General features: G+C 40.8%; 1 protein-coding gene across 1 annotated transcript in view; it reads left to right on the forward strand.

The window, feature by feature from the left end:
- The window catches only part of LOC113451924 (uncharacterized), a 219030-nt gene that overhangs the window by 33056 nt on the left and 171986 nt on the right, over positions 1 to 13988 (forward strand). The window contains 6 exon segments of the mRNA XM_087923002.1: positions 2020 to 2553; positions 2797 to 2908; positions 3035 to 3102; positions 4525 to 4654; positions 6199 to 7658; positions 7660 to 7755. Of these exon segments, the coding sequence (XP_087779128.1) occupies positions 2020 to 2553; positions 2797 to 2908; positions 3035 to 3102; positions 4525 to 4654; positions 6199 to 7658; positions 7660 to 7755 (2400 nt within the window).

Below are 13988 nucleotides of genomic sequence, written 5' to 3' on the forward strand. Positions count from 1 at the left end.
CATTTAAATTGCTTTTTAACCATTTTCCTCTTGCTTGTTGAATTCTTTACTTTGCTAATTAGAGTCAAATTTCTTTTTCTTACATTGTCACTAGCAAATGCAGAGGAATCTCTTTAGACCGGTGTAGTTTTGGCTAGAACAAAATCGGTGCCCTTTTTTCTCTTTCATTTGTTCATTATTTAAAGATATTCCCACTGCCTTAAATTTTCCAAAGATCTAAAGCTTCCTAGTCACATTTCCTGAGATTAATTCTGTTTTATTAATTCCCTATATACTATGAGGAACATTTTTTCCTCTTAGTACTCCACTCAGCATTTCTAATTATTCTTAGGCATCTGGAACCAAGAAATTGAGAAGGGCAACTGCATTAACAAAATAAAAATTGACAAAAATCTATATTTTTTCCAAATTGTGGCTTCCCTGCCTGTGTCCTCCTATCTTACTCTCCAGACTGGTGTTCACAACAATCACCAGAGACAAGTTGCTGTTCCAACAGAGGCTCCTGGTCCTTGTCTTCTGACCACCTGACCATTTCTGACAGGATTTGGCTCCTTTTGAAGCCTCACCCAATCTCTGTGGAGCCTTTAGGGCTGTTGTTCTTGAGGGAAACTAGTTCAAATCCTCCAGAGAGATTTTTCTCTATCTCTACAGAAGGTTCCTGGACAGGAAGGAGGAAAAGATGGAGAAAGTATCGCCTCTGGAGATGCTGAAGCCTTTGTTAGGCAGGGAGCTATTGAGAGGTGTCTTTCCCATTGAGAGCATATGCACCAAAGACAAATTCCATGTATATCCAATCACATTTGGCCAATAAATAATTCTATCTATCTGTCTATCGATCTAATCTAATCTATCATCCCTGTCCTCTTCCCCTCCTCAGACGTTCTTCCCTTTCCCGCCCTTTCGAGGAATCTTTGCGCTGTGTGCAGACTCCTCCAGAGGGCGCAATCCGTTAAGAGAAGGGAACACCAGGCGCTTCCCCATTGGTCTATTGGTGGGCGAAGGTCACAGCTGGCTTTCCAGGAGGCTGAGAAGGGAGTGAAATCACAAACGCCGCTCTAGGACGCTGCACTCGTTTTCCTTAACTCCTGGGGCTCCGTAGGAGGCGGAGAGTCTGGGACTCTGGGAGCAGACGTGCCCCGGGTGAGGGGGTGGGTGGGGGCTCTTCCCCTGCAAAGTGAGGCGGAGTAGGGAGAGACCCGCACCTGGCCTTCCTTCCCGGATCCCATGTTCCCCAGCCGCCCTCTCTCCATGCAAGGGGAAGCGGGGGTGCCAGAAGGGCGAAGGGGATCCCAGGGTCGGCTCAGCGGCGGCTCAGCAGAAGAGGAGAGAAGCTGGGCGAGGTGGAGGAGGAGTCAGGATTCGCACCTGGTTCCCCGAGAGCCCTATTCTGTCTCTGAGGGGTGGCCTCTCCAGCTCCTTCCGGGCCCTGCTCAGTGGGGACCTCGGCCCTGCGCTGGGAATGACCCCAGGCAGGTTGGGAGAACCTTGTAGAATGGAAATGGGGGTGTCCTCAATCAAGGGTCATTTCTTGGCATTTCACTGGATGTGACCTAAACCTGCAATGCTTTGTTCACCTATTTGGAGTTTGACAGATTGATGATATCTGGTTGGAGGTCAAAGTGAAAAGAAGGAAGGAGAGAGAAAGAAACAAAGAAAGAAAGACAAGGAAGGAAAAGAAGGAAAGGAAAGGAAAAGAAGCCCTTCTTTGTGATGAAGTGGAAACAGGGAATGTATTGGTTGGCTTTTCCAAATTCTTGATGGAAGTCAGTCCCATATTTTGCACCAGATACACACACACACACACACACACACACACACACACAAACGCACAATACAGGATGCATTTGCTCAAAGCCACTTAAGCTCTATTTCAGTAAAGTACTTATTCCTTCCATGGGGATAAGTGTTGTTCAATGGTTAAAATTCTCCACTCTCTAATTGTTGGAATTTCTTTTCTTTTTGCCTTCCCAGATAATGTAAACTGGAAGATGTTTGTTTGCCTTTGTGAGTCAAAATTAACTCTTGGGGAAAGAATTGGGCAGAATAATGTGCTGTGGTCAGGGTCCTATGAATGAAAAGGCATTTGGAGATCCACAAGATTCTTGGGGCTTAGTTGGAGTTGCCTTACAGGACAGAGACAGAATGGAGACACGGTTTTTACCAAGCGAGGGAACTGGAAAAGGCCCTTCTGCTGTTCAGCCTGGATACCATGGGGAGATGTGGGCAAGGTCTGGGCAGGAGATCCTGGAGGAAGGAACCATCATTTATTCAGAGGTTCAACCCTGCGGTTTCAGGAGCCTCCAATACCAGGAGGCTGAAGGTCCTAGAGGACTTTGCAGCCGACTCCACGACTTTTGTAGGCAATGGCTGAGTCCAGAAAAGCACACCAAAGCCCAGATGCTGGATCTGGTTGTTCTGGAGCAGCTCTTGGCCCTTCTTCCCCTGCCGATGAAGACCTGGGTGCAGGAGTGTGGAGCAGAGACCAGCTCCCAGGTGGTGGCCCTAGCAGAAGGCTTCCTCCTGAGCCAGGCGGAGGAGCAGGTTGAGTTGGAGGTGAGGCACTTTTGTCTTGGGACTGCAGGAAGGTTTTAGGGAATAAAGAATGGGTTTGAATACTTCACCCCTTCCTACCAGACTTCTCTGCGTTAATAATATGTGGAGATGTCCCACCAATTCTTGTAGGACATTGTTCCATTAGTTTCAGCCTCTCTGATGGATGTTGGGAGCTTTGAGTTTGTGTTCAGAGAACAAGAATCCACTTTGTGTTAATCCTTTTCTCCTTCCTCCTATTTCAAGTCCTTCATTGGGGAGATCAGAAATCCCGAGAGAAGTAATACATCAGATCCCCCCCAAGAGTCATTTTTTGGGAGGAACTCTGAGGAAGCTCCAAGTCAGGACCCCTCAGGAGGTAATCAAAGGTTCTTCCATTACCTTGAATGGTCCCAGCTGTCTCATCTTCTCTCTGATGACTTATTATATAGAATACATATGTCTATTCCTTTAATACTGTTTTAAAATTCTGGATCCCTCACAGGGACGAGTCAAATGAAGTTTTCTCCTCTTTATGATGGAGCTGAAACCATGGCTGAAACTCCAAATCAAGTAAGTAGGGGAAATGTTCATTAGATTTCTAAGTTTCCTTTTGTTCAGGAATCAAGTTAATCTGCCAGTCTGTTTACTTATGTTTGAGCAGTGTTATCCTCTTCTAATCAAATAATGATAAAAAGAATGGATCTCTTGAAAGATTTTTGTGAAGAATTGATTATTGAAAACTAGGCAGAGTAATTAACCCAAGGAGAGTTACATATTAGTCTTCAATAAGAATCTGAACTACATCTTGTTGCTTGGGAACACGATAACTCAATCCAAACAAAAGGGAAAAATGGAAGGAGAGAGTGCTGTGTTCATCATCATTTTTAAAAAGCCTTATTTACAACCAACAATAAGAAAAATAAGCAAATCAGATTAAAAGATAAGGCAGACTATTAAATTCTAATGGAGATAGCCAGATGTAAAAGTCTCTAAGTAAAAATTGTCCTGGAATAGCACATAATCAGATAACTGATAATCAGGAGTTGGAAGGGACCTTGTAGGTCATTTAGTCCAACCCCTGCCCAAGCAGGAGACCCTACACCATTTCTGACAGATGGAAGTCCAATCTCTTCTTGAAAGTCTCAAGTGATGAAGCTCCCACAACTTCTGTTCCATGGGTGGATTGTTCTCACTGTCAGAAAGTTTCTCCTTATTTCCAGGTTGAATCTCTCCTTGTTCAGTTTCCATCCATTATTCCTTATCTGACCTACAGGCGCTTTAGAAAATAGCTTGACCCCTTCCTCTCTGTGACAGCCCCTCAAATATTGGACCATTGCTATCAAAGTCCTTGTGGCTTGCAAAAATAATTTCTACTCCTCTGATTTCTACCTGGATTTGGAAGCCAAACTATGTAGCTTTCCAAAAGCTAAGAAAGGTCCAATCCAGAAAATGTTCTCCTCTTCTCTCCTATTCAACCAATCACTCAGACTACCAACTGTTTCCTTCCAATCTGAAGGAGGGTTGTGTTGTCCCTGGATATTGATGGCACCCCATCCCAAATCCCTGGCTGCCTCTCCCAGCACTTTCCTGGAGGTGTTGAGCATGGACAGGATTGGTTCTTCAACAGACATCAAAAGCCCTTTGCTGAAATGCTAGAAAGAATGTCCCTCTTTCATTAACTTCTGCAAATACAGGAAGGACTGAAGTCACTGAGAGCTAGGGATTCCAAAGCCCATCTGCAAGTGGGTAGATGGATGGATACTTATTGATGAAGATACATATATCATTAGGTAGTTATACAGACAGAAACAGGATTACTTTCAGTGGATTGCATTGAAAGAGTACAGCATCTATCATGTTTATGGCTGATTCAAAAACATGTTAAAAATAAATAAATGTAGATAAAACCTACGTTCTTTTCATTTTGGGAATTGCTAAACAATAAGATTTTCCAAACCTCCCAAGCCTATTTTGTTTTTGTTCCTTATTCAGGAAGGTCCTATGTCCTTCGAGGAAGTGGCTGTGTATTTCTCCGAGGTGGAGTGGTCTCACTTGGAACCTGACCAAAAAGCACTGCATTTTGAAGTCATGATGGAAAATCATGAAAACGTAGCCTCTCTGGGTAAGAATTTGCCATTAGAGTGCTTGGGAAGACAGTTTGTAGTTAAGGTCTCATCAGCTGTTTGTTATAAAAAAAAAAATCCAGGTGTCCTGGAAGAAAGAAGGAAAAGATCTGACCTTCACCGAAGTAAAGAAGTCAGTGATGCTTCGCTTAGATCAAGGGTGTCAAACTCATATCATCACGGCAGCATCACATGACATCCCGGGACTTTTCCCCCTTGCTAAACTGGACTGGGAGTGTCCCACGCATGATGCATCCAGCCCATGGGTCACGAGTTTGACAGCCCTGGCTTAGATGCATCCTGTGCGATTTCTCCTCTGAATATTTCCATTTGCTTTTTAACGTATCAACAAGAAGTTAATCCTTGCTATGAGTAGATGTTCAACTCCACCAATTTTAGCTTCTTGAACCCAGATGCTTCCCTATCTGTGCAATGAAGGACTGTGATTTCTTCAGCTCTTGGACTGATTACTTTTCTTCTGTTTCATTTCCATCTAGAGCCTTGGGATTAAGGGTGATATGTTCCATTTTCCATTACAAACAAATTAGAATAGAATAGAATAAGAATAGAATAGAATAGAATAGAATAGAATAGAATAGAATAGAATAGAATAGAATAGAATAGAATAGAATAGAATTCTTTATTGGCCAAGTGTGATTAGACACACAAGGAATTTGTCTTGGTGCAAATGCTTTCAGTGTACATAAAAGAAAAGATACACTCGTCAAGAGTCAAGAATCATCAGGTACAACACTTAATGATAGTCATAGGGTACAATGAGCAATCAAATCATACTAGGAAACAGTCAATATAAATCATAAGGATACAAGCGACAAAGTTACAGTCATACAGTCACAAGTGAGGGGATGGGCGGTAAGGAGTGATGAGAAGATTAATAGTAATAGTAATGCAGACTTTGTAAATAGTTGGACAGTGCTGAGGAAATTTTTTTGTTTAGCAGAGTGATGGCGTTAAACTGTCCTTGTGTCTAGTTGTTCTGGTGTGCAGTGCTCTATAGTGTCGTTTTGAGAGTAGGAATTGAAACAGTTTATGTCCAGGATATGAGGGGTCTGTAAATATTTTGTATTGTTAATAGAAGAGCCCTAGCTGTTTTTTCTCTGAAGCTATGATTTTCACAACAGAAAAATGAATAGTAAAAGGAAAGTAGTTTGTGTTGGATGAAAAGGATGAATTTCAAAATTGATTTAGTTCTCACAGGTCTTTTCTGGAATTGGATTCCCTCTAATAAATGTTAGCTTTTCTTCTAATATCTGCTTGCATGTTTCCCCTGAGTCTTCCTTAACTGAGAATTGTTACTAGGTAGAGATTTGAGTTACGGACAAATTGTGAACAAAAAGGTTGTTCTAGATATATTCAAAGATGTATGGTTCATAAACATGGAAATTCTCTTTTCTGTACCATACCAGTTTAAGCAGAGAAAACTCCAAGATATTGGCATTTGAAAAATTTCGGATGGAAGTTCCTATTGTTTGATCTTTTTCCTTAACCTTACAATCATTTTCATTTCTCTTTTCCTCTTCAGGTAATTATGAGCAGGAGAATAAATATTCCAGAGAACTGCAAGTAATTGATGCTGGAGACAGAATGGAGAAACCTTCGATTCAAATGGAACTTGAAAATCATGAGCAAAACCAATCAAATAATTGGAAACAAGAAAATTTATCTTCCATTGAAGCTCCAAAGCAAGGCTTTTTTGCCCGAAAAGAAGACATGGAAAAATATATTGGGAATTGTGTAAAACTGTTCCAGATTGAATTAGGTGCAAAAGAACACTCTCCAGTCCAAAACCAAAAAGAAAAATATATATGTGCAGACAGTTGGAAGCATTACAATTCAACTTTCACTGCTTCTTCTGAAAATGTGTCCCTTACATCTCATAAAATGATCCAGACAGAAGAGGAGCCTTATAAATGTTTGGAATGCGGAAAGTGCTTCAGAAGAAGTAGTCAAGTTACTTCTCATAAATGGATCCACACGGGGAAAAAGCCATATACGTGCACAGAGTGTGGAAAGAAGGGTAATCAGAAGGGTAATCTTAATTCGCATAAGAGGATCCATACAGGGGAGAAGCCATATAAATGCATGGAATGCGGAAAGGGCTTCTGTGAAAATGCATCGCTTATAAAACATAAAAGGACCCACACAGGAGAAAGACCATATAAATGTGAGGAGTGTGGAAAAACCTTTATATACAGCAATCAATTTACATGCCATAAAAGGATCCACACAGGGGAGAGGCCATATAAATGTGAGCAGTGTGGCAAGAGCTTTACTAATCGCAGTCATTTTAATTCTCATAAAAGGATCCACACAGGAGAGAAGCCGTATAAATGCCAAGAATGTGAAAAAAGCTTCTACAGAAATGGACTTTTAACTGTTCATAAAAGGATCCACACAGGGGAAAAGCCATATAAATGCAGAGAATGTGGGAAAACATTTACTCACACCAATCTGCTTACTTGCCATAAAAGGATCCACACAGGAGAAAGGCCTTATAAATGTGACCAGTCTGGAAAGAGCTTTACCAATGGCAGTCATCTATCTTCACATAAAAAAATTCATACAGGGGAAAAATCATATAAATGTGTGGAGTGTGGGAAGAGCTTCTTTGAAAATGGGCCTCTTATTGTTCATAAAAGGATCCACACAGGAGAGAGGCCATATAAATGCTAGGAATGTGGAAAGACCTTTACTCACAACAATCAGCTTACTTGCCATAAAAGAATCCACACAGGGGAGAGGCCATATAAATGTGAACAGTGTGGAAAGGGCTTTACTAATAGCAGTCATCTTACTTCCCATAAGAGAATCCATACAGGGGAAAAACCCTATAAATGTATGGAGTGTGGAAAGAGCTTCTGTGAAAATTCATCACTTATGAAACATAAAAGGATCCACACAGGAGAGAAGCCATATAGATGTGTGGAGTGTGGAAAGGGCTTTACTAATAGTAGTCAACTTAATTCACATAAAAGAATCCATAACAAGGGAAAAGCCACATAAACGTGTGGAGTATGGAAAGAGCTTCAGTCATAATAGTTCCCTTATGTCTCATAAAAGGATTCACACAGAAGAGAAATATAAACATGAGCTTGGATAGAACTTCAGGATGTGTGATTACCTAATTTTGCCATTAACAGATAAATTTGAACATTCACACAGATTCTAGACCTTTTTGTTTATACATTTCATATTTGCATATAGTGATCTAGGAAAAAAAACTCTTTTGAGTCAGACCCTTATTACTGGCAGTTTCAGAGAGGTAAAAATTACAAATAAAAACAAAAAACGATCTTGCACTTTTTCGATTATAAACAGCAGGCTTGTGAAGGCACTGTAATATGAAGAAGGCTAATGCACTTCTATTATGAAAATGTTTCCCTTCTGAAAAGTATATCAGTTTTCACTTGATCTGGATTTGGAGGGGGGAGGTGTAAACAGGCAGGCATTTAACAGGTGTTTCCCGAAGCAAAAGGTGTATCTCTTCATGACAAAGCTTGATTAGTCTTTCTAAAAAAAGAGTTTTTTTCCCCCCGAATGCCAGCACTCTGCTAAACAAATAATTTTCTCAACACTGTCCAACTATTTACAAAGTCTGTATTACTATTAATCTTCCCATTACTCCTTATCACCCATCCCCTCCTACTTATGACTGTATGACTGTAACTTTGTCGCTTGTATCCTTATGATTTATATTGACTGTTTCCTAGTATGATTGTACCCCCTGACTATTACTGTGTTGTACCTTATGATTCTTGACTCCTGATGAATGTATCTTTTCTTTTATGTATACTGAGAGTATTTGCACCAAGACAAATTCCTTGTGTGTCCAATCACACTTGGCCAATAAAGAATTGTACTACTACTTCCATTATAACAGAGATGGGGGTAGAAATTCAATTGATCCACACTTCCCATAGTTTTACTGCTTTTTCAAAGGCAAATGGGATTGTTTTTTTCCTTCAGGAAGATGTTTCACTTCTTATGAGCCAGCATTGTGCTTCAGCTGCCAAAAAAGCCAACATAGTTCTAGGCTGCATAAATGGAGGCATAGAATCAAGTTCACATGAAATCTTAACACCACTTTAAAATGTCTTAGTAAGGCCACACTTGGAACAATGCATCCAGTTTGGGTTGCAACGATGTAAAGAAAGAGTGTAGAGGAGAACAAAGATTAGAGGACTGGAGGCTAAAACATAAAAGAACGGTTGCTGGAATTGGGTCTGTCTAATGAAAAGAAGGACTAGGGGAGACATGATAACAGTGTTCCAATATCTCAGGGGCTGCCCCAAAAAAGAAGGAGTCAAGCTATTCTCCAAAGCAGCAGTCGCCAACTGGTGGGCCATGGAAAATTTTTGATGGGCTGCAGAAGAAATGGCCCCACAAAGCAATGAATCTGGGCTGCGTAGTTCTATCGCCTCAGACCCTGGAGTCAGGTCCCTGAGATGCATGTGCCAACCAGCTCCCACACACGGCAGCGGCAACAACAGTCCCCACCCCAGCATCCACTGTTAGCGCTCCCCATTAGTTCTCTAGCTTTGAACTGCTCCCCCCCTTCTTTCCTTCCTTCCTCCCACCTGCCCATGTGGAGCCATGCACAGCTCTCAGCTCTTCCAGACCTTGCTGCCTCTCCCAAGCCTCGGAGATGCAGGCAAAGCCTCCGCAGCAGTAGTGCCCTGAGTTGCCTTAGCATGCTCGGTTAGTTAAGAATTGCCCTACCCAGAGAAGGAGGTGCTGGAGGAGAGGGGAGGAAAGAGAGAGAGTTGGGAGCAATTCAAAGCTAGAGAACTAATGGGGAGAGCTGCCAGGAGGTGCTGGAAAGAGAGTGAGCTAACTGTTGTTGGTGTGTGGGAGCGTGCATCTCAGGGACCTGAACTGGGAGGCGTGGGGACTGCAAGTGGGAGCGTTTGGTGGTGTTTAAGATCTCCTGGATCGCAGTAGATTGGTGTTTTGTAGGTCTCTGTGAAAGAATGAGTTTTGTTTCACCTCCTTTCCTCCCCTGTAATGCGAAAGTTGCTTTCTCTCTCTCTCCCCCTTCCCCCAGGGGGTTTGGCAGTGAAGTGCTAAAGCCAGCTAAGTGCCCCCAGGGACGCCTTTCCTTGCCTGTCTCCAGGTGAGGCTGGAAGAGCCACCTCCCCCACCCCCACAGCTTTTCCTGGCTGCAGATCTGAGCTCTCTCAATCCTCACCTGTCATCTGAAAAGCTCTTCTGTTTCTTTGGAAGATGCAGGTGGAGGGAGGCTTCTAGTCTGGAACGTTTTATTTTGTTATCATTAAGCATTTATGTTGTTACAAATAAGTGTGTGTGTGTATATAATTTTTATATTAAATATAAATTTTATATATATATATAAACATCACCAGGACACACTCAATCTTACACAGGAAAAGACCCGAACATGCTAAGACCTGCTATACTTTACCTTTATATTTGTTTTCAATTTCATCTTTTCAATTCCATCTTTTCCTGCGGTCACAGATGAGATTCCACTTTCCTCCCCTTCATTTCTCAACCCAAGAGCCTCATGTCTGGAAAATAATTTCTGGAACATCCATGAGTTTCAGTCATTTCTCAATTTTAGAACTGATTTTTATATTTATTTTCAGGAATATTTTTTTTGTCACAAGCTGCTACTTGGCATTTCCAATTATGCTTAGCCGCCAGGCGCCAAACATTTGAGAAGAGCAACTATATATATTGAGTTAAAGAAATAAAACATGACAGAAATCTCTATTTTCCTGAGGGTGGCTTCTCCACTTGCGTCCCCCAGAGTTTCCAAAAACCACAAGATGCAAGCTGTGTTTTCAGGAGAGGCTCCTGGTCTCATCTTCTGACTGCCCTGCCATTTCTGACAAGATTTGGCTCATTTTGAGGCCTCTGCAATCCATGGAGCCTTCAGGGTAGCTATTGAAGGAAGTGAGTCCACATCCTCAGCAGAGACTTTCTCCATAATTTCATGTTGTTTTGATCCCCGTCAATTTCCAATGATTGATCATTTGCAATGTTAGTACACCAGAGTGATTCTCATTCTGATTAGAGTATCCCTAATTTGGGAGGGAGGATCTTTGAATGCTTACTTAAATTATTATAAATCAATGAATACCTGGATTGGCCAGTAGGCTGGCAAGCTATGAGAGCTTAATATGCATCCACATTCCCCTAACACTGTTTTCTCTTAATGAAGAGAATGGTTGTCATGGTTCCAAGTAATGCTTGTTAGTGTTTGGGGACAAACCCCCAAGCAGAATGCACAGCAGCAGTCAAGCCAGGCAGCCAAATGAGAGAGAGGCTGGGCCCAAAAGTATACACACACTGGAGACAAAAACACTGTTTGTAGTTTTTAAATAGTTTGTTTAATTCATACAGAGTTTAAGCAGTGTCAATCAGTCCATATGTCATTATCCGAAATATCCATCCAGTAACCTAGTCCATTAACTAGTCAACAATGTCTTTATCTGCTTATTGAAAATATCTTCTTCTTCCAATACCTTTCTCAACGCTGAGTATGCACAGGATATCAGCTTCCCAAGTAAACAGTCCTTTTGTTCAGTAGAAACGGTATCCAGCACAGTAGCTAACAAGCAATAACAAACAGATGTCTCAAACAACAATAAACAGCAAGCAGCAGACCAGGAACCAGCAACAAGTAAACCGGGAACCAGAAACCAGGGAAAACCAGGAAACCAGGAAAACCAGAGACCAGGAAGTGTTACGTTCATCTCACTGCCTCTTATTGCTGCTTGCAACCGCACCCTTAATTATCACATTACATTGCAGTTTTTGTGCTTAAAGCTGCAAACACTTAAACCTAGGTTCATATATTTATTCACCCAAACCAGTTGGAGTATTCATATACCCAACATTCTCCCCTTTTGGGTGATATAAATATATAATGCCCTTACAATCTGAACCCATATTTTTTACAACTCTCTAGGTGCTTACGGGCACCTTGGGCTTTAGTAAAATTATCAGCTATATTGTCCTCCGACATGCAGTACTCCAGCTGTATCATTTTACTCTGTACAGATTGTCTAACGTTTAGATACCTTAAATCTGTATGTTTGCTCCTAGTTTTTACTGCAATATTTGTGGCCATTTGAATTGCTGCCTGATTATCTTCATGTACAATTATAGGATAATTTACAGTTATACCCATATCAATCATCATTTGTTTATACATAATTAACTCAGTACATAATAGCGATAAACAGGAGAATTCTGCCTCCATAGTAGACAAACTTATATGCTGTTGTCTTATTGACTTCCAACCTATTAATGTCTTACCCAGCATTATGGCTGTTCCTGAAGTCGACTTTCTTGTGTCTCTTTCTGATGCAAAACTAGCATCTGCATAAGCACTCAGTATTAGATCACCTTTTTGTTCTAGATACAGTGCATGATGCAATGTTCCCTTAAGATATCTTAAGATTCTCTTCAATGCTATCCAATGACATTGAAGTGGATCATTGTTATGTCGTGCCAGCTGATTAATACAATAAGCAATATCTGGCCTTGACCAATTGCTAATGTATGATAAGCTACCAATCAAAGATTGATATATTGCTTTATCAAACTTGGGACTTTGAGTATCCATTTTGCAAATATCCTGACTCATTGGAGTCTTTGCAGGCTTACAAAGTTCCATCTTATAATCTATTAGCAATTTAGATATCTTATCCTCCTGAGATATCTTAAAACCTTTCTGTGTTTTCAGTATATTCAAACCTAGATATCTCTTTATCTCCCCTAATTGCTTGATTTTTATTCTCTTCTCTAATGATGCTATTATCTTATTTGCTTCATCATTAGTCTCAGTAATCAAGGCAATATCATCAGTGAACAACAATAATAATGATATTTTCCCATTTGTCTCCCTTTTAAACAGACATGGGTCGGCTAAACCAGCTTTAAATCCTATATTGTTCAGTTCCTTTACAATATACTGGTTCCATTCATAGCCAGATTGTTTAAGACCATAGAGGCTCTTCTTTAACAACCAACAATCATTATTATTATCACCTTTAAATCCACTAGGCTTTTTCATATATACAGTATGTCTTAGTGGAGCATGCAAGTAAGCAGTTTCCACATCCAAATGGTTAACTATATACTTCTTGCTTGCTGCCCACACTAAGGCTGCCCTTAATGTTGCTGCTTTAAGACTAGGTGCAAATACCTCATCATAGTCATTAGCACTTTGTCTAAAACCTTGGGCTACTAATCTTGCCTTATGGATTATATTTCCATCCTTATCAGTCTTTATCTTAAAAATCCATTTGCAGCCAATGGGTTTTATATCACTAGGTAATCTAGCAGTTTCATATACTTTCATATCCTTCAAGGATTTCAATTCCTTATTAATTGCTGCATACCAACTTTCTTTCTCTTTAGAAGGATACTTTTTTATCTCATCCACAGTATATGGAACTCTATTTACCTGGCACACAGTGTTAGCCTGGTATCTATCAGGCGGTCTAGATATTCTAGTAGTTCTTCTGGGTATTACAGGGCTAGTATGAGGACTTTTTTGAGTTACTACCTGTTCCTTTTCCTCATCTTGCTCAGCTATTTCTTCCTTTACGGGCTCTATCTCTTCCTGTACTTCTCTCTTTACGTTATTTTTAAAGTTACAGGGATACTTAATGGGATTTCTGTAGGATTCAATAATCACTTCTTTATTGGTATCCTGTTCTAACTTATCCCATCCTACGTGCTCTAGAAATTGGGCATTAGCACTACATAACACCTTAGATGTGCCTTTCTCCCAAAATCTATATGCCCTATGGTTAGCTTCGTAACCAACGAAGAAAAATTGTTTAGCTCTGTGTTGCCCTTTACGCCTGAGTTGTGTAGGGATATGCACCCATGCTGGTGCACCAAATGTGTGCAGGTAACTCAGATCAGGCTTCCTGCCATGCCACATGGTGAATGGTATTTCACCAGTAGTTGAGTTAACAACGTTGTTCAATAAGTTATTAGCACACATTGCAGCCTCCCCCCACACAAAATCAGGTAATCCAGAATCCGTTATCATTGTTCTAACCATTGCCTGTAGTGTTTGGCCTCTTCTTTCTATAAATGCGTTGTGTTGTGGTCTGTATGGTGCAGATTTCTTGTGCTCTATTCCAGCTACCTTTAATCTATTCTGGAATTTGCTGTTAACAAATTCCGTACCATTATCTGTCACCAGGGTTATCAGTTGCCGTTTAGTCTTTCTTTCTGCAAATTTTAACCAGTTGAAGAAATGTTGATATGTTTCAGTTTTGCTTTTCATTAGGTAGCAAAACCCATATCTAGAATAATGGTCCATAA

Source organism: Pseudonaja textilis, chromosome 2, assembly GCF_049901715.1.
Source record: "Pseudonaja textilis isolate UNSWEBS1 chromosome 2, rPseTex1.2, whole genome shotgun sequence".
NCBI classification, from domain to species: domain Eukaryota; kingdom Metazoa; phylum Chordata; class Lepidosauria; order Squamata; family Elapidae; genus Pseudonaja; species Pseudonaja textilis.